The 21268-nt window shown below is 48.6% G+C and overlaps 1 protein-coding gene across 6 annotated transcripts in view; it reads left to right on the top strand.

Moving 5' to 3' along the window:
- The window catches only part of LOC137562521 (vitelline membrane outer layer protein 1-like), a 141226-nt gene extending 120053 nt beyond the window's left edge, over window positions 1-21173 (top strand). For 5 of the 6 annotated variants that reach the window (XM_068273927.1, XM_068273928.1, XM_068273929.1 and 2 more), the window contains 2 exons: window positions 7625-7737; window positions 20778-21173. In XM_068273927.1, the coding sequence (XP_068130028.1) occupies window positions 7625-7737; window positions 20778-21066 (402 nt within the window). In that variant the 3' untranslated portion in view covers window positions 21067-21173. Of the gene's footprint in view, window positions 1-1815; window positions 2159-7624; window positions 7738-20777 lie in introns of those variants that run through there. The other variant, XM_068273925.1, reaches the window with a different exon arrangement.
- Window positions 21174-21268: the final 95 nt, after the last annotated feature.

Here is a 21268-nt window from a genome sequence, read left to right as displayed (position 1 = left end):
TTTTTCCTGATTTTAGGGTCTGAAATGTGCTAAAAAGACCCTAAAATCTGGAAAAAAAATCACTAAAATCAGGTTAAAATCCCTGCGTCGCCATAGAGTAACATGACTTCTGGTCTGACGCAGAGCGGCGTAAGTACGCACGTTAACGTAGTTTTGTTCTAGCGTCGGGATGCGGTGAAAAGGTCACTTCCGTTGCATGGCGCCATGCCGCTGCAGTATGAAAGTCTCTCTCCATAGACTTTCATTGCCCGGAGGTGGGGTGCAGCAAAAATACCGCCCCGGTAAGAAAGGGCCCTCACTGTTTATCTCCCGATATGCAATTCACTTTTTCTCCAGAGTTTTCTCCAAGGAGATACATTTTCATCTTTAACCACTTTGTCCTCCTTGACGTATAAAAACGTCAAGGAGGACATGCGCGCTCCCACGGCCAATCGCGCGCGTGCACGCGCACTTCTGGCCGAGGATTCATTAGCCCAGGAATCAATGAATTGGGCTATGGTGCCCGATCACTGATTCCTCTCCCCCGCAGAAAAAGCGACAGCTTCTCTCAGAAGCTTCGCTTTTTCTGAGTCTATGTCCCTCTAAGCGTACATTGTAAGCGTAGAGTGACGTCATGTAAACAAACTCAAGGTTGCCATCTTGTAGCCAAAAAGTAACTACATCTAAAAGTAAAAAAAAATTGCAATACACAAATATTTCCCCAAATACAACACTATTTACATCCCACCCTCCCCAAAATACCCACATAATGTTTAATAAAAAAACAAAAACATTACAATGATAAAAAAACATATAAATATTTACCTAAGAGTGTAAACTTTTTAAATATCAATGTAAAGATGAAATATTTCAATTTTTTTTTTATAAGCTTGTAAATAGTGATGGATGCAAAACAGAAAAAATGCACTTTTATTTCCAAATAAAATATTGTCATCATACATTGTGATAGGGACATAGTTTAAATGGTGAAATAACCGTGACAAATGGGCAAATACAATACGTGAGTTTTAATTATGGAGGCATGTATTATTTTAAAACTATAATGGCCGAAAACTGAGAAATAATGAATTTTTTCAGTTTTTTTCTTATTCTTCCTGTTAAAATGCATTTACAGCAAGGTAGCTCTTAGCAAAATGTACCCCCCAAAGAAAGCCTAATTGGTGGCGGAAAAAACAAGATATAGATCAGTTCATTGTGATAAGTAGTGATAAGGTTATAGGCTAATGAATGGGAGGTGAACATTGCTCGGACACATAAAGTGAAAATGACTGAGGGCTTAAGTGGTTAATATAACTTTTCAGCACTTTGCAATTAAAAAATGTACCAAAAAGTAGGTGAACAAGGACTATACAAATAAATTTGAATATGTTCTTGTTTGTAAATGGTTTAAAAAGCATTTTATTGACAAGGTTTGAAAATATCCCCTTGGAGAAAACTCAGGAGAAAAAGTGAATTGCGTATGGGCCATTGTCAATAAAATGCCTTTTAAACCACCAGCAAGCAAGAGAATACTCGGAATAGTTTTACAAGTTATTTTTCACCTACTTTTTGGTACTATTGCAAAATGCTGAAAGGTTACTTTGAAAATAAATGGGGTGAGATCACTTTATTAAACAAGTTTTGTGAACTAACCCTTTCATAAATAATATGACTTGTTTATCACTGACATAGGCTTATAGTGAAATCTGCACTCTAACATAGTTTGACTTTTAACGTATAAGCAAGAGGATTGCGTAGCGGTGTTGCAACGTTTCCTGTGCTGCCTCAGCAGGCTACACATTGATTTTCCTCTCTCTCTACTTGACGTGAATCATGGTGTAGGGACGTGTCTTGTGCTGGTGTTTAGAGTTGTACGGCAATCAGGACAGTTTTGGGAAATCGGTGAAAGTGAAGGCAAAGTCCTCTGTCTGGCTTAATAGGCATGCTATAAATATAGGGGCTCTGTAGATAAGTGTCAGCCGGCTCCCTGTTATCTGACCTCCTCTGTGTGACCAGTGCGGAGAAGATGCTTCTGAGCTACTCGGTGGTGCTGGTCCTTCTACACGCCTCCCTGGCCAGTGGCGCCATCATCCAGGTTAGCAATGGCGGTCCCTGGGGCAACTGGGGAAGCATGGAAAACTGCCCCGAATACACTCTCGCCAGAGGCTTCAGACTGCTGGTAAGTATTATCGTTATAATTTTGTATTTATCCAGTTCAGCCTTCAGTCGTTTTCACTTTATGCATCCGAGCAATGTCACCTCCCATTCATTAGCCTATAACTTTATCACTACTTATCACAATGAACTGATCTATATCTTGGTTTTTTCGCCACCAATTAGGCTTTCTTTGGGTGGTACATTTTGCTATGAGCCACTTTACTGTAAATGCATTTTAACAGGAAGAATAAGAAAAAAACGGAAAAAATTCATTATTTCTCAGTGTTCAGCCATTATAGTTTTAAAATAATACATGCCTCCATAATTAAAACTCATGTATTGTATTTGCCCATATGTCCCGGTTATTACACCATTAAAATGATGTCCCTATCACAATGTATGGCGACAATATTTTATTTGGAAATAAAGGTGCATTTTTTCCGTTTTGCATCCATCACTATTTACAAGTTTAGAATAAAAAAAATATAGAAATATTTCATCTTTACATTGATATTTAAAAAGTTTAGACCCAGGTAAATATTTACATGTTTTTTTTTTTATTGTAATTTTTTTTTTTTTATATTAAACATTTTGTTTGGGTATTTTTGGGAGGGTGGGGTGTAAACAGTAGTTTGTAATGTAAATGTGTGTTGAGTTTTATTTATTTTTTACTTTTAGTTGTAGTTTTAGTTTTTGGCCACAAGATGGCGGCCATGAGTTTGTTTACATGACGTCACTCTAAGCGTAACATACGCTTAGAGAGACGCATGGGGGACGCAACAGCCAGAAAAAGCGAAGCTTCCGAGAGAAGCTGTCGCTTTTTCTGCGGGGGAGAGGAATCAGTGATCGAGCACCATAGCCCGATTCACTGATTGGCTGGCTAACGAACTGCGGGCCGGGAGCACGCGTGCACGCGCGCGGCCCGCACATGGCCTCCTGGGCGTAGCTAGTACGTCCAGGAGGCCGAAGTAGTTAAATAGCACCAAAGTATCCTGTAGCGCTGTACATAGTAGAAAGCAAATAGTGGAAAGCATAGATACATGAGAAGTTCAAGACTCTGTGCAACCAGGGCTGTGCAAGGACAAATACATACTGAGTCGATGTGTGGTTTGAGACATCACCAATACTGGTACTTTTTCATGTGATAAATTATAGTACAATAAGAAACACTAGGAAGAGGTCCGTGTCCTTGTGAGCTTACAATCTAGAGGGTAATGGGTTGGAAACAATAGGGAAGGAGACACAGTGTTAGCGGATGAGAAAGTGAGTGAGTATCGAATTACTGGTATAGGGTTGTCTGAAAAGGTTTTCAGGCGCATGATGGACTGGCTGTGGGAAAGAGTTCCAAGGTAAAAGTGATGCTCATGAGAAGTCCTGGATGCGGGAGTGAGAGCAGGTGACCAAGCTAGAGGAAAAGAGGGTCTCCTGGGAGGAGCAAAGGTTTCGGGTGGGATGCTATCTTGGGATTAATGAGGAAATGTATGGAGGGGACTTCTGTAAAGGTTTGTATAATAGAGTGAGGAGCTTAAAGAGAACCTGTATATAAAAAAAACTCCCCTGGGGGTACTTACCTCAGGAGGCTTCCCCCATTCCTGTAGCTGCAGGCAATCCAGCGCTGGCTCCCCCGAAGTCTCCCGCAATTCTCCCTCGACAAGCCTGACAAAGCTTGATATATTTACCTTGCCGGGATCCGGCGCAGGCACAGTAGCTAGGTGGAAATAGCTGACCCCAATCGTATCCGCTTTACTGCGCAGGCACAAAAGGACTTGCGCCTGCGCAGTAGAGCGGATGGATTAGGTTCGGCTATTTCCGCCTTACCCAAACAAAAAGCCGCTTGTACACCTGCGCTGGATTGCGAGGAGGTAAATATTTACATCTCCGCAATTTGCGGGACCTGGGCAGGCTAACGGAGGTAGTGTAGTGACCGTCCAAAAAAGTTTCAACTCCTTCTCACTCAGTTTCTCCAAGTTAGTTTCAGTTACCCTTGCACCCACCGTTTTATTAGATTTAGTTGTACCGGCAGTATTTTTAAAGAAATGATTTACATCATTTCTGCCGTCCTCCACTATAGTGCGTTTTTGTTCTTCTTCGCTTGACAATGTATCCTCATCAGATTCCGTATGGATATCTCAAGCCTGACTGGACGCTGCCGTCATCACTGCGTGCTCAAACCTATAGAGGGTTGTAAGGCAAATGCAGAAGATGGTTGTGGGTTGGCACTGCAGTGTGGACACAGTTCAGCTGTAGAACGTGCACTAGTGGGATAATAAGCTCCTCCACTTGTAGGCCCTTTGTCAGGTGCTCAAGCTGATAGAAATAGTGATTCGATGCAGATTTCAAGAAAGAGCAAAAGCAGGAGGAAAGCCTGCACTGCTGTAGTAGCTTCATTTATTATTGCAAAACATCAATATCAAAAAGTAAAACATTTCTTTGTACAAAATTGCGTGAAAAATGATGCACATACCAAAGTGAGTGAAGCGCAGTCTGTGCGCGAAACGGCCTTCAGGCATCCTATTCCCGGCAACCACCGACATCTGCAGCACCTCCTCACTCACTTTGGTATGTGCATCATTTTTTACGCAATTTTGTACAAAGAAATGTTTTACTTTTTGATATTGATGTTTTGCAATAATAAATGAAGCTACTACAGCAGTGCAGGCTTTCCTCCTGCTTTTGCTCTTTCTTGAAATCTGCATCGAATCACTATTTCTATCAGCTTGAGCACCTGACAAAGGGCCTACAAGTGGAGGAGCTTATTATCCCACTAGTGCACGTTCTACAGCTGAACTGTATCCACACTGCAGTGCCAACCCACCACCATCTTCTGCATTTGCCTTAGGCTAACAGAGGGACGCCAGAGGACGGGGGAAGCCTCCTTAGGATCCAGAGGCTTCCCCCTCACGAGTTAAGTATCCCCCAGAGGGGTATCTTTTTATTACAGGATTTCTTTAAACGAGATCCTTTGGGTAATTGGTAGCAGTGAAGAGATTGGCAGAGGGGCTGCCTCAGAGGAGCAAAGATTAAAAAGTTATGTCCACTTTCCTTTAGTAAAAGGGAAAAAAAAAACAAGCAAGAAAAAACAAACAAAAAAAACAACAACAAGCATTTGGTACTGATACGGAAACAATTTAGTAAATTAGTGTTATTAAATTGTACCTATTCGGCCAACAAAGGCAAGTAAGCAGAATATTTACGGGTAGAAGTCGAAAACCCCATGGGAAAAATCTGGGGCATTACTAAAAAAACATTTACACCCCTTCTCTCTCCCCCTGTGGTGACCCAAACAGCCTGGGGACACATCTGGCAGGGGCCATAAGAATTTTTAACAAGTGTGGCCACTTAATCTCTCACACTTACACCATTTATAAAAAAAATGGCTGTAATATGTTTGTAATCAGATATCAGACCATTCCCCTTTAGCACCTGCTCTGGTTTATGTGAGATTCCTGCAAGATGAGCTCGGTTGTTTTGAGTGTATTTGTTATGCAATTCCCTATGCAATTACAGAAAATGTGTTCCTCTAAGTAAAATTATGACAGAAGTGTGAATAAACAGTGGTTTGAGGTTCGGTTAGTAATAGTAACCCCAGTAAAAAAGCGATAAGAAAGAAAAACACCACACTTCATAAAAAACTCTACATGTTTCACCTCCCTAAAGTGGAGGCTTCGTCAGGGGTACAGAAAAGTGCTTGTGCCAAAGTGCCTAGTGTTAAAGTGCATTCATCTACATACCGTATATACTCGGATATAAACAGACCCGTGTATAGGCAGAGGTACCCATTCTTTCTCTAGAAACCAGGAAAAAGTGATTGACTCACATATACGCCCCTCCCCAGTACAGCCCTTTCCACAGCAGCCAGATGTGCCCCGAGGATGATACAGTGGTGTTTTAAAGAGACTCTGTAACAAAATTTTGAGCCTTATTTCTTCTATCCTATAAGTTCCTATACCTGTTCTAATGTGCTCTGGCATACTGCAGCCTTTTCTAGTTGCACTGTCTCTGTAATAAATCTTATCTTCTCTCCTCTGTCGGGCTCAGGCTGGAATGTGTGGAATGTGCAGCACTGCTTGTCATTGGCAGAAGCTATACACACCCTCTCCAAGCTCTGCATGAGTCACACAGTGAGCTGTTTTTCAGCAGCATATCACATTCTGGTTAGACGCCATGATTTTTGTTTGTAAACACTGCCTCAAACTGGCAATTACAAGCCTGGACTGCAGCAGGGAGTGGCAGAAACAGCACAGAGGGGCCCAGGCCAGGAGAACATAAGGGATAGAATGATATGCTTTTTATTGTAAGAATTTTAGAGTACAGATTCTCTTTAAGACGCCACTAGATGGCGTCATAGATATGAGGCACAGCAATTGCTACACAGGAAAAATCCCCAATCATTGAACAGCTGACAATGCCGCTTGCATGTTCTTGCTCCACAAGCCAGGGGACACAGGTATTCTTGAGCAGCGCACTCTGCACACCATGTTGCAATGGATGGGGGGGGGGGGGGCACGGACACAGCAGGGAGCCAGCTGGCAAGAGCAGGATCACTAGTGCACAATCATTACGCACCTCTGCCTAACAAAACCTGCTCATCCGTTCTGCTCCACTGACTCGCATATAAGCCGAGGGGGTAACTTTTAAGCACATTTTTGTGCTTAAAAAAACAGGCTTATATGCGAGTATGTAAGGTAGGCAATAACATATTACATCATATCACAAATTGGCAGCCTTTCAGCGGAAGTAGCAGCCTGTGAACAAGACATCCAGTCAGACACTCGGTTTACTCTGCAGGTCCCCCCTGGGTAAACATGTACAAAAAATAAGCCAGTGGTTCCATCGTGGCCTCCACAAGAATGGCAGCCGATGGAAGGGATAGCTGGTGTTCTTCCTGATCCTGGCTAAAGGGTCTTTGGATCTTCTTAGTGATTTAAATCAATGGTGCTACAAAAAAATAAAGTTTAAAAGGGAACCTGAAGCGAGTACAATTGTTTAAAATAAACACATGACGTAGCTGCAAATGAATATTACATACTAACCTCACCGTCAGTTCCTCTCAGAAGCTCACCATTTTCTTCTTACAGTGATCCCTGCCAGTTCTGACAATATTTTGTCAGAACTGAAATATACCAGTTGCTGTCAGTTATATATCAGCAGCTGTCAGTTACAAGTGAATGTGCAAGGTAATGTCCATGTTTCCCTATGGCTTAAATGGGTGATATTACAGTTTAACAGTGTGCTGACCAGGAAGCTGTTATGGGGTAATGGACATTTTTAAAATGGAGGCTGAAGAATTCCATTGATCACAGTGGACAAATGGGACACAGGAGAGGAGAAAGAGATGGAGGAGTAGACTACACAGGAGGCAAGTATGACCTGTGTATGGTTATTTTGACTTTTTATTTTCAGTTCAGGTTCTCTTTAACTTCTTTATGCTTCACGGTCTTGAAGAGTTGTGACATTTCTCTAAAACATCCTTTTTATGTCTTTTTAGGTTGAATCTCCCCAAGGGAGGGAAGATGACACGGCTCTGAATGGCATCCAGCTGTACTGCATGTCACATTTGGATGATAAAGTTGTAGCAACAATAACCTCCACCAGAGGAAGGCAAGTGTATACAGTATGTCTATGATTGCCGTGATAAGGGCACCCGCATGAATTGCTCCATGGCTATTGAGGCTTCCACAGCTCAGCATGGCATATTTTCTGTGTTAAATGTCTGTGTTTTTTTCTGTTCAACTGAATTTTATTGTTTTTTGCTGACTATGCATACTGTGCACCCCCTGAACCCACTCATATTCCATCCTGATGTTCAATACTATTCCAGCCCTCACAAAACTTAGCACCTGTGTAATGTTGAAATTGGCACAAGTGGTAGGCATGGGTTCTCCAGGGACGTAGAGTTTAAGAGCCTACTCGTCTTCATTAGAGTTGCCCGCAAGGGTCAGTGGGCGGCGACAGGAAATGTATATGCCGGAGGAGGTGCCCATGTTAATATCGGTTATTTAGATAAACTTGAGCGCCTGCAGTGACTGATAGAATAGCAGGCACTGGGGCCACCCGCTATGCAGACTGCAGCTACCCCCGCTATTTGTAGCCATGGTTTGCATAGGAGGCGGCCCTGGAACCTTCTATTTTATCGGGAACCGCCGTTGCCCAAATTTCCCTTAATCACTGATATAAACATGGGCATCTATGGGGTGCCCAGACTTCCATGGCACCCAATATTTTCCTTTTTATAGGTTGGGCAGTTAGGAATTTAGGCATCATGTGGGGGGAGAGGGGTAGGCATCGGTGGGGAGGATCGCTTAGGGTTAGGGGTCGGTGGGGAGGATCGGTTAGGGGTCGGTGGAGAGGATAGCTTAGGGTTAGGGGTCGGTGGAGAGGATTGCTTAGGGTTAGGGGTCGGTGGGGAGGATCGCTTAGGATTAGGGGTCGGTGGAGAGGATCGCTTAGGGTTAGGCATCGGTGGAGAGGATCGCTTAGGGTTAGGGGTCGGTGGGGAGGATCGCTTAGGGGTCGGTGGAGAGGATCGCTTAGGGTTAGGGGTCGGTGGGGAGGATCGCTCAGGGTTAGGGGTCGGGGGAGAGGATCGCTTAGGGTTAGGGGTCGGTGAGGAGGATCGCTTAGGGTTAGGGGTCGGTGGGGAGGATCGCTTAGGGTTAGGGGTCGGTGGGGAGGATCGCTTAGGGTTAGGGGTCGGTGGGGAGGATCGCTTAGGGTTAGGGGTCGGTGGGGAGGATCGCTTAAGGTTAGGGGTCGACGGAGAGGATTGCTTAGGGTTAGGCATCGGTGGAGAGGATCGCTTAGGGTTAGGGGTCGGTGGGGAGGATCGCTTACGGTTAGGGGTCAGTGGGGAGGATCGCTTAGGGTTAGGCATCGGTGGGGAGGATCGCTTAGGGTTAGGGGTCGGTGGAGAGGATCGCTTAGGGTTAGGGGTCGGTGGAGAGGATCGCTTAGGGTTAGGGGTCGGTGGGGAGGATCGCTTAGGGTCTGGCATCGGTGGGGAGAATCGCTTAGGGTTAGGCATCGGTGGGGAGGATCGCTTAGGGTTAGGGGTCGGTGGGGAGGATCGCTTAGGGTTAGGGGTCGGTGGGGAGGATTGCTTAGGGTTAGGGGTCGGTGGAGAGGATCGCTTAGGGTTAGGGGTCGGTGGGGAGGATCGCTTAGGGTTAGGGGTCGGTGGGGAGGATCGCTTAGGGTTAGGGGTTGGTGGGGAGGATCGCTTAGGGTTAGAGGTTGGTGGAGAGGATCGCTTAGGGTTAGGGGTCGGTGGAGAGTGCAGGGCTATGACAAGATGGCGCCCGAAGCCCTGTACTGGAGACACAAATAGTCTCCAGTGCAGGGCTGCGGCCAGTTCCACACCTGGCTGGGGGGTCCCACAATCGGAGGGCGGCAGCACTTTCCCCGCACACGGCTGGCGGGCCCCAGAGGGCCCCCCTGCAGCCGATGGGGTTGCATCCCCAGTAGGTACGCCACTGTATATATACTAAATAATAATAATAAAATAAGAATACATGTAAATTATTGAGCCATTATGAATTCATTAGATGACCATCCACAATGTATCTTTTCTTTACACCTCTGGCTTGTGTAAGGGTTGTTTTGTGTAAGGGTTAAAGGGACTCAGAGACTAGTGTTGGGCGAACAGTGTTCGCCACTGTTCGGGTTCTGCAGAACATCACCCTGTTCGGGTGATGTTCGAGTTCGGCCGAACACCTGACGGTGCTCGGCCAAACCGTTCGGCCATATGGCCGAACTAAGAGCGCATGGCCGAACGTTCCCCGAACGTTCGGCTAGCGCTGTGATTGGCCGAACGGGTCACGTGGTTCGGACCCGAACGCGCTCTGATTGGCCGAACTGTCACGTGGTTCGGGTAAATAAATACCCGAACCACGTCATATCTCCGCCATTTGTCTGTGGGTTTAGCTTTGGGTAGGCAGGCAGGGTAGTTCGCGCTCCAGCCACGCTAGCCAGGGTCCCCCCCAGTCATTGTGTGTCGCTGCTGGGAACAGTAGTACACCGCTCGTTCAGCCACACTATATAGCATTCTGTGTACTGTTCTGTGTCTGCTGGGAACAGTAGTACACCGCTCGTTCAGCCACACTATATAGCATTCTGTGTACTGTTCTGTGTCTGCTGGGAACAGTAGTACACCGCTCGTTCAGCCACACTATATAGCATTCTGTGTACTGTTCTGTGTCTGCTGGGAACAGTAGTACACCGCTCGTTCAGCCACACTATATAGCATTCTGTGTACTGTTCTGTGTCTGCTGGGAACAGTAGTACACCGCTCGTTCAGCCACACTATATAGCATTCTGTGTACTGTTCTGTGTCTGCTGGGAACAGTAGTACACCGCTCGTTCAGCCACACTATATAGCATTCTGTGTACTGTTCTGTGTCTGCTGGGAACAGTAGTACACCGCTCGTTCAGCCACACTATATAGCATTCTGTGTACTGTTCTGTGTCTGCTGGGAACAGTAGTACACCGCTCGTTCAGCCACACTATATAGCATTCTGTGTACTGTTCTGTGTCTGCTGGGAACAGTAGTACACCGCTCGTTCAGCCACACTATATAGCATTCTGTGTACTGTTCTGTGTCTGCTGGGAACAGTAGTACACCGCTCGTTCAGCCACACTATATAGCATTCTGTGTACTGTTCTGTGTCTGCTGGGAACAGTAGTACACCGCTCGTTCAGCCACACTATATAGCATTCTGTGTACTGTTCTGTGTCTGCTGGGAACAGTAGTACACCGCTCGTTCAGCCACACTATATAGCATTCTGTGTACTGTTCTGTGTCTGCTGGGAACAGTAGTACACCGCTCGTTCAGCCACACTATATAGCATTCTGTGTACTGTTCTGTGTCTGCTGGGAACAGTAGTACACCGCTCGTTCAGCCACACTATATAGCATTCTGTGTACTGTTCTGTGTCTGCTGGGAACAGTAGTACACCGCTCGTTCAGCCACACTATATAGCATTCTGTGTACTGTTCTGTGTCTGCTGGGAACAGTAGTACACCGCTCGTTCAGCCACACTATATAGCATTCTGTGTACTGTTCTGTGTCTGCTGGGAACAGTAGTACACCGCTCGTTCAGCCACACTATATAGCATTCTGTGTACTGTTCTGTGTCTGCTGGGAACAGTAGTACACCGCTCGTTCAGCCACACTATATAGCATTCTGTGTACTGTTCTGTGTCTGCTGGGAACAGTAGTACACCGCTCGTTCAGCCACACTATATAGCATTCTGTGTACTGTTCTGTGTCTGCTGGGAACAGTAGTACACCGCTCGTTCAGCCACACTATATAGCATTCTGTGTACTGTTCTGTGTCTGCTGGGAACAGTAGTACACCGCTCGTTCAGCCACACTATATAGCATTCTGTGTACTGTTCTGTGTCTGCTGGGAACAGTAGTACACCGCTCGTTCAGCCACACTATATAGCATTCTGTGTACTGTTCTGTGTCTGCTGGGAACAGTAGTACACCGCTCGTTCAGCCACACTATATAGCATTCTGTGTACTGTTCTGTGTCTGCTGGGAACAGTAGTACACCGCTCGTTCAGCCACACTATATAGCATTCTGTGTACTGTTCTGTGTCTGCTGGGAACAGTAGTACACCGCTCGTTCAGCCACACTATATAGCATTCTGTGTACTGTTCTGTGTCTGCTGGGAACAGTGGTACACCGCTCGTTCAGCCACACTATATAGCATTCTGTGTACTGTTCTGTGTCTGCTGGGAATAGTGGTACACCGCTCACCCGTCACTGTATAGCATTGTGCTCTGTGTCGCTGCTGGGAATAGTGGTACTGTATAGCATTTCTGTACTGCCACTGTACTGCTGCCAGTCAGCGTGTACTGTAAGGATAAGTGAAATGAGGAAGAAATCCGGTGAAAGAGGGAGGGGCAAGGGAAGAGGTGTTTCCCCTGACGGTTCACGTACAGGCCACAGGGGAGCACCCAAGAAAACCCACTCAATACCGCCCATGTTGTCCAGGACAACAACCCTCACAAATCCAAAAGAACAGGACCAGATAATTACTTGGATGACCTCTCAAGCGTCCAGCAGTGGGTTAAGCAGCACCAGCACATCACGCACGAGGTCCGAGTCCTCAGCCAGTTACAAGGAGCCAGTGGGCACAAAGCTGACACAACCGGCAGCGACACCACGCACACAACTGCCAGATAACCAGTCCGATGAATTACCTCAGGACACAATGGGGTATTCGCAGGAGCTATTCCCAGCCCAACAAACTTCCACCTTTCAAAGGTCAATGGAGGAACAGCCAGAAATGTTGTGCCTGGATTCACAACCGTTAACTGTGGGAAATGCACCGCGCACTGAAATACGAGGCGAGTCCGAAGAGGACTCGGAAACCCAAATCCCAGAGCAATTTGGGCAGGAGGGGTTGCAATTGCAGGAGGTCGGCCGACAAGATCTGGAAGACGACGTTGGAGTGTGCTGCGCAGAGGTTGTTGTGGGGAGCTCTACTCCACGGCGGTGGCCCACAATGACATATGACGAGTTTGAGGAGATGGAAGAGGAGGGTATGGACAATGTGGACAGAGACCCAGATTTTGTTTGTGAACGAGAACATCGCCGTCGTAGCAGCAGCACAGATGAGTCTGTTGAAGAACACACTGCTGCACGAGTTCGCCTTGTGCCACAAGGTAGGCGGCGCGCAATTTCAGGCACCACAAGCGTGGAAGTTCAAGTGAGAGGCAAAAGAGGAGCAAACAGAAATCGCCAGCAAGGAGGCAGGTGCTCCAAAGTCTGGGCTTTCTTTGAAGACTGCACTGAGGATGTTACCATGGCGATTTGCAAGGTGTGCAAGACCCGCCTGAGCAGGGGGAAAAATATTAACAACCTCTCCACCACCAGCATGAGCCGTCACATGCTATCCAAACATCCCACTCTTTGGGCAAACGCGTCAGGACAGGGTACCAGAAACAACACTGCCTCCCTTGGGTTCACCAGACCCGCCTCAGCAGCAGCAGTAGCCCAGCCATTGCGTGGTTCACAACATTCACAAACATCAGACGACGCTGACACTGTCACTTTCCGGAGTAGTGCTCTTGAGGTCTCCCAGTGTTCATCAAACACAACAACCAACAGCCCTTCCGTGTGCAGCGCTACGGTTCAGTTGTCTGTGTCGGAGATGTTTGAGCGCAAGAGGAAATTGCCAGCAAATGACCCCCGGGCCGTGGCAGTAACAGCCAGCATAGCCAAGCTTCTGGCCTGCGAAATGCTGCCATATCGATTGGTGGAGACAAACAGCTTCAAGGGCATGATGTCAGTGGCCATCCCACGTTACGTGGTTCCCAGCCGCTACCACTTTGCACGCTCTGCAGTGCCTGAGTTGCATGAGCACGTGGTCAGCAAAATAACCCGAAGCTTGAAGAATGCCGTTGCCTGCAAGGTTCACCTCACCACTGACACCTGGACGAGTGCGTTCGGCCAGGGTCGATACATCTCCCTTACCGCGCACTGGGTGAACCTTGTGGAGCCTGGCAGCGATTCCTCACCTGCTACGGCACGGGTGTTGCCCACGCCACAAACAGCTGCACCGCCGTCCCTCCCACTGGATAACAGCAGCACCTACCTCTCTGACTCCTTCTCCTCCAACGCATCTCAAAGCTGTACCTCATCCGGAAACGCTAACCCAGCAGCAGTAGGATCGTGGAAGCAGTGCAGCACAGCTGTTGGCATGCGTCAGCAAGCGTTGCTGAAGCTAATCTGCCTTGGGGATAAGCAGCACACAGGGGAGGAAATTTGGAGGGGAATAAAGGAACAGACGGATTTGTGGCTGGCACCGCTGGACCTGAAACCGGGCATGGTTGTGTGTGATAATGGGAGTAATCTCATTCGCGCTTTAAGGTTGGCTAAGCTGACACACATCCCTTGCCTGGCGCACGTGATGAACCTAGTAGTTCAGCGGTTCCTGAGGACATACCCAGGCGTGCCCGATCTGCTGTTGAAGGTGCGTCGAGTGTCCAAACATTGTAGAAATTCCAGTACTGCTTCGGGGGCACTCGCCAAGATGCAGGAGCGCTTCAATCTCCCCCACCATCGCTTGCTGTGTGATGTCCCTACGCGCTGGAATTCTACGCTGCACATGCTAGCCCGCTTTTGCGAGCAGAAGAGTGCAGTGGTCCAGTACATGACGGCGCAGTACCGAGGCGCATCCGGCCAGCTGCCAAGCTTCTGTGGATCCGATTGGGCCAACATGTTGGACCTCTGCCAAGTCCTCCAAAATTTTGAGCAATCCACGTTGCTTGTGAGCAGTGACAACTCTTCAGTCAGCATTACCATACCACTGCTGTGTTTACTGAAGAGGTCGATGTTAAAAATCAAGGAAACAGCTGTCATGATGCAACTGGGGGAATCTGAAGGAGAAAACGATCAGCGTGATGGTACCAACATCAGGCCATCCGCCTCAGGGAACGCTGGCCCCAGCAGCTATGACGAAGAAGAGGAGGAGGAACAGCTGGAGTTGGAGCAGGAATTTCATGCCACCACTGACGAGGGCCAGAGCGGTGCACGTTGGACTTCCACAATTCAACGCGAATGGTCAGCAGAAGCAGACCAGGAGGAAGGTGACGACTATGATGCATCACAACAACTATCACAACGCTCACAAGAGGATGATGAGGATTCTGGTAGGACTCTGGCACACATGGCTCAATTCATGCTAGACTGCATTGAACGTGACCCACGCATTGTGCGCATTCTGGACAACACCAATTACTGGGTTTATACCCTTCTGGATCCACGGTACAAACACAATGTTCCAAAACTGCTTGAAGAAAGAGTCAGACAGGTCAAAATGGAAGAATACCAGCAGGCCCTTGTGGAGACTTTAGAGAGGAGATTGACATCCTCCCCCTCCTCTAGCCAGTTGTACGCAGACAGACTGACTTCCGCAAACCCAGGACGACCAGGAGGGCAGCAAACAACGCAAGCCGCAGCTAGTACCCAAAAGGGAATGGTATCGGCAGTGTCCTTGGAGTGGGAAAATTTTCTGACACCCATGCAGCCGCAGCCCACTGAACAGCAAGCGTGCAGATCCACCTCCAACACCGATCGCCTGGAGAAGATGGTCAAGGACTACATGTCAGATGGCGTAGCTGTGTCGAACCATCCATCTGCACCCTTCAACTATTGGGTATCGAAGCTAGACACCTGGCACGAACTGGCAATGTACGCAATAGAGGTGCTGGCTTGCCCGGCAGCCAGCGTTATGTCGGAACGCTGTTTCAGTGCTGCCGGAGGCATCGTCACAGATCGGCGTATCCGCCTCTCTACAGAAAATGCAGACCGTCTGACTCAAATTAAAATGAATCAATCCTGGATTGGAAATGACTACGCAACACTCCAGGACCCCAACCAAGTAACATGACCAATGAACATCTGGGATGGTGTTGCGTTTCCGGGCCCTGTTTATTGAACCTCTCATCTGTATTACATTTATGACTGCATGGCGGCAAAAAGCATTGCTGCTATATCCGCACGCTTTTTGTCCACATGCAAGGCCTGGGTTGTTGTGTCTCACAAAGCGTGGCCTTCTCCTCCTGCGCCTGCTCCTGTTCCATCACGTCTGCTGCTGCTGGGTTAGCGTTGCCGCGTGGTCCCTGTTTATTGAACCACTTATCTTTATTACATTTATGACTGCATGGCGGTACAAAGCCTGCTATCCGCACGCTTCTTGCCCTCATGCAAGGCCTGGGTTGTTGTGTCTCACAAAGCGTGGCCTTCTCCTCCTGCGCCTGCTCCTGTTCCATCACGTCTGCTGCTGCTGGGTTAGCGTTGCCGCGTGGTCCCTGTTTATTGAACCACTTATCTTTATTACATTTATGACTGCATGGCGGTACAAAGCCTGCTATCCGCACGCTTCTTGCCCTCATGCAAGGCCTGGGTTGTTGTGTCTCACAAAGCGTGGCCTTCTCCTCCTGCGCCTGCTCCTGTTCCATCACGTCTGCTGCTGCTGGGTTAGCGTTGCCGCGTGGTCCCTGTTTATTGAACCACTTATCTTTATTACATTTATGACTGCATGGCGGTACAAAGCCTGCTATCCGCACGCTTCTTGCCCTCATGCAAGGCCTGGGTTGTTGTGTCTCACAAAGCGTGGCCTTCTCCTCCTGCGCCTGCTCCTGTTCCATCACGTCTGCTGCTGCTGGGTTAGCGTTGCCGCGTGGTCCCTGTTTATTGAACCACTTATCTTTATTACATTTATGACTGCATGGCGGTACAAAGCATGCTATCCGCACGCTTCTTGCCCTCATGCAAGGCCTGGGTTGTTGTGTCTCACAAAGCGTGGCCTTCTCCTCCTGCGCCTCCTCCTGTTCCATCACGTCTGCTGCTGCTGGGTTAGCGTTGCCGCGTGGTCCCTGTTTATTGAACCACTTATCTTTATTACATTTATGACTGCATGGCGGTACAAAGCCTGCTATCCGCACGCTTCTTGCCCTCATGCAAGGCCGGGGTTGTTGTGTCTCACAAAGCGTGGCCTTCTTCTCCTCCTGCGCCACCCTCCTCCTGTTCCATCACGTGTGCTGCTGCTGGGTTAGCGTTACCGGTCCCTTTTCCTGGAACCTCTTATATGTATTACATTTATGACTGCATGCCGACAAAAAACATGTTACCTGTGCAAAGAAAACAGACATTTCCCGCATTTAAAAGACAGTTTTCCCTTTGAAACTTTAAAATCGATTTTCTCAAAAACTATAAGCTCTTTTTGCTAATTTTTTTTTCCTCTTGTACCCACTCCCAAGGTGCACATACCCTGCAAATTTGGGGTATGTAGCATGTAAGGAGGCTTTACAAACCACAAAAGTTCGGGTCCCCATTGACTTCCATTATGTTCGGAGTTCGGGTCGAACACCCGAACATCGCGGCCATGTTCGGCCTGTTCGGCCCGAACCCGAACATCTAGATGTTCGCCCAACACTATCAGAGACGACTCAGATTAAAAAAAGAATAGTAGATTTATACATACCTAGGGCTTCCTCCAGCCCCATCCGCATGGATTGCTCCCACGCCGCTGTCCTCTGCCACCTCTGTCACCGGTACCAGGTCTCGTAACTTCCGCCGGACTTGGCCAGTTGTACGCAGGGACTTTCTCTGTCTCACCGGTGCCTGCTTTACGCATGCGCCTGCGCAATACGTAGGGAGCGCACTGTGCTTGCGTCGACTGGCCCTGACTGGCTGAAGTGACGGAACCCAGTACCGGCGATAGAGGCGGCGGAGGACGGCGGCGTGGGAGCATTCCATGCGGATGGGGCTGGAGGAAGCCCCAGGTATGTATAAATCTATTATTTTTCTCGTCTGAGTCTCTTTAAGGGCTCTGCCTCCGACACAGGCAACCTGGGTTCGAATCTTGGCACTGCTTGTTCAGTAAGCTGCACCTATTCAGTAGGAGACCTTAGGCAAGGCTCCCTAACACTGCTACTGCCTATAGAGCGCTTCCTAGTGGCTGCAACTCTGGCGCTTTGAGTCCGCCAGGAGAAAAGCGCAATATAAATGTTATTTGTCTTGTCTGTGTCAGAGGTTCTGCCTCTGACACGGGAGACCAGGGTTCGAATCTGGGGCTCTTCCTGTTCAGTAAGCCAGCATCTATTCAGTAGGAGACCTTGGGCAAGACTCCCTAACACTGCTACTGCCTATAGAGTGTGTCCTAGTGGCTGCAGCTCTCATATTCCATCCTGATGTTCAATACTATTCCAGCCCTCACAGAACTTAGCACCTGTGTAATGTTGAAATTGGCACAAGTGGTAGGCATGGGTTCTCCAGGGACGTGGAGTTTAAGAGCCTACTCATCTTCATTAGAGTTGCCCGCAAGGGTCAGTGGGCGGTGACAGGAAATGTATATGCCGGAGGAGGTGCCCATGTTAATATCGGTTATTTAGATAAACTTGAGCGCCTGCAGTGACTGATAGAATAGCAGGCACTGGGGCCACCCGCTATGCAGACTGCAGCTACCCCCACTATTTGTAGCCATGGTTTGCATAGGAGGCGGCCCTGGAACCTTCTATTTTATCAGGAACCGCCGTTGCCCAAATTCCATTAATCACTGATATAAACATGGGCATCTATGGGGTGCCCAGACTTCCATGGCACCCAATATTTTCCTTTTTATAGGTTGGGCAGTTAGGAATTTAGGCATCATGTCGGGGGAGAGGGGTAGGCATCGGTGGGGAGGATCGCTTAGGGTTAGGGGTTGGTGCAGAGGATTGGTTAGGGTTAGGGGTCGGTGGGGAGGATCGGTTAGGGGTCGGTGGAGAGGATAGCTTAGGGTTAGGGGTCGGTGGAGAGGATCGCTTAGGGTTAGGGGTCGGTGGGGAGGATCGCTTAGGGTTAGGGGTCGGTGGAGAGGATCGCTTAGGGTTAGGCATCGGTGGAGAGGATCGCTTAGGGTTAGGGGTCGGTGGGGAGGATCGCTTAGGGTTAGGGGTCGGGGGAGAGGATCGCTCAGGGTTAGGGGTCGGTGAGGAGGATCGCTTAGGGTTAGGGGTCGGTGGGGAGGATCGCTTAGGGTTAGGGGTCGGTGGGGAGGATCGCTTAGGGTTAGGGGTCGGTGGGGAGGATCGCTTAGGGTTAGGGGTCGGTGGGGAGGATCGCTTAAGGTTAGGGGTCGATGGAGAGGATCGCTTAGGGTTAGGCATCGGTGGAGAGGATCGCTTAGGGTTAGGGGTCGGTGGGGAGGATCGCTTAGGGTTAGGGGTCAGTGGGGAGGATCGCTTAGGGTTAGGGGTCGGTGGAGAGGATCGCTTAGGGTTAGGGGTCGGTGGAGAGGATCGCTTAGGGTTAGGGGTTGGTGGGGAGGATCGCTTAGGGTCTGGCATCGGTGGGGAGAATCGCTTAGGGTTAGGCATCGGTGGGGAGGATCGCTTAGGGTTAGGGTCGGTGGGGAGGATCGCTTAGGGTTAGGGGTCGGTGGGGAGGATCGCTTAGGGTAAGGGGTCGGTGGAGAAGATCGCTTAGGGTTAGGGGTCGGTGGGGAGGATCGCTTAGGGTTAGGGGTCAGTGGGGAGGATCGCTTAGGGTTAGGGGTTGGTGGGGAGGATCGCTTAGGGTTAGAGGTTGGTGGAGAGGATCGCTTAGGGTTAGGGGTCGGTGGAGAGTGCAGGGCTATGACAAGATGGCGCCCGAAGCCCTGTACTGGAGACACAAATAGTCTCCAGTGCAGGGCTTCGGCAGCCATCTTGCCGTAGCCCTGCTCTGCCTCCCGGGAGACTGCGGGCTGCGGGCAATGAACTGGCCCGGCGTCTATTAGACGCTGCGGCCAGTTCCACACCTGGCTGGGGGGTCCCACAATCGGAGGGCGGCAGCCCTTTCCCCGCACATGGCTGGCGGGCCCCAGAGGGCCCCCCTGCAGCCGATGGGGTTGCATCCCCAGTAGGTACGCCACTGTATATATACTAAATAATAATAATAAAATAAGAATACATGTCAATTATTGAGCCATTATGAATTCATTAGATGACCATCCACAATGTATCTTTTCTTTACACCTCTGGCTTGTGTAAGGGTTGTTTTGTGTAAGGGTTAAAGGGACACAGAGACGACTCAGATTAAAAAAGAATAGTAGATTTATACATACCTAGGGCTTCCTCCAGCCCCATCCGCATGGATTGCTCCCACGCCGCTGTCCTCTGCCACCTCTGTCACCGGTACCAGGTCTCGTAACTTCCGCCGGACTTGGCCAGTTGTACGCAGGGACTTCCTCTGTCTCACCGGTGCCTGCTTTACGCATGCGCCTGCGCAATACGTAGGGAGCGCACTGTGCTTGCGTCGACTGGCCCTGACTGGCTGAAGTGACGGAACCCAGTACCGGCGATAGAGGCGGCGGAGGACGGCGGCGTGGGAGCATTCCATGCGGATGGGGCTGGAGGAAGCCCCAGGTATGTATAAATCTATTATTTTTCTCGTCTGAGTCTCTTTAAGGGCTCTGCCTCCGACACAGGCAACCTGGGTTCGAATCTTGGCACTGCTTGTTCAGTAAGCTGCACCTATTCAGTAGGAGACCTTAGGCAAGGCTCCCTAACACTGCTACTGCCTATAGAGCGCTTCCTAGTGGCTGCAACTCTGGCGCTTTGAGTCCGCCAGGAGAAAAGCGCAATATAAATGTTATTTGTCTTGTCTGTGTCAGAGGTTCTGCCTCTGACACGGGAGACCAGGGTTCGAATCTGGGGCTCTTCCTGTTCAGTAAGCCAGCATCTATTCAGTAGGAGACCTTGGGCAAGACTCCCTAACACTGCTACTGCCTATAGAGTGTGTCCTAGTGGCTGCAGCTCTGGCGCTTTGAGTCCGCCAGGAGAAAAGCGCAATATAAATGTTATTTGTCTTGGTAGAAATGAATAGCAAGCTGAGGTCCAAGTCAAATTTATGGTTACTGGTTACAATTAGTTTTATGCAGCTACAAAATCTCTGTACCACGTATAAGTTGATACATTGATGATGTTTTTCCTCTGATGGACTCCATGATGCGTGTGCTTTACTGCTTGAAATAACACAGCTGACGTGGCCACCATAAGCACCAACACCATGGAGAATTGGATAGGTCATCATGAACTAGCAATGAGAGGGCAACTTTGTCACTTATCTCAGAAATCATTCCTCTTCTCTTTCTCCACAGCTGGGGACGTTGGACGGGGGCTCAGTTTTGTCCTTCTGGGGTTATCTACAGGTTTTCTTTGAAGGTTGAGCAACCCATTGTCGATGGTGACGACACTGCAGCCAACAACATCATGTTCCAGTGCTCAGATTACACTATGCTGAGAGGGTACGGTGAGCACTGGGGGACATTTGGAAGCTGGAGCAATGTCTGCCGCAGAGGCATCTGTGGCATCAAGACCAGGGTGGAAGGACCCCAGGGGAACGGAGATGACACCGCTCTCAACGATGTGCAGTTCCGATGTTGTTAAAACCAGCGTCACCATTATTATCTCCAAAATCAATTAACTTATTTGTTTATTTGTAAAATGCTTCTGGGAAATACTGCATATTTAATAAAAAAATGTTTTGGCTAAAATACTGAATAAAATGTTCTGTGTGGAAAATAATATTTTCTTTCTATGAGAAAGTGAGAGATGAGACAGAGGTTACGGGAGGGAGAGCTGACACAAA

The sequence above is a fragment of the Hyperolius riggenbachi genome, chromosome 3 (genome assembly GCF_040937935.1).
Source record: "Hyperolius riggenbachi isolate aHypRig1 chromosome 3, aHypRig1.pri, whole genome shotgun sequence".
Lineage (NCBI taxonomy): Eukaryota > Metazoa > Chordata > Amphibia > Anura > Hyperoliidae > Hyperolius > Hyperolius riggenbachi.
The sequence above is the reverse complement of the archived record's forward strand: the minus strand, read 5'-3'. Positions and strand labels throughout refer to the sequence as shown.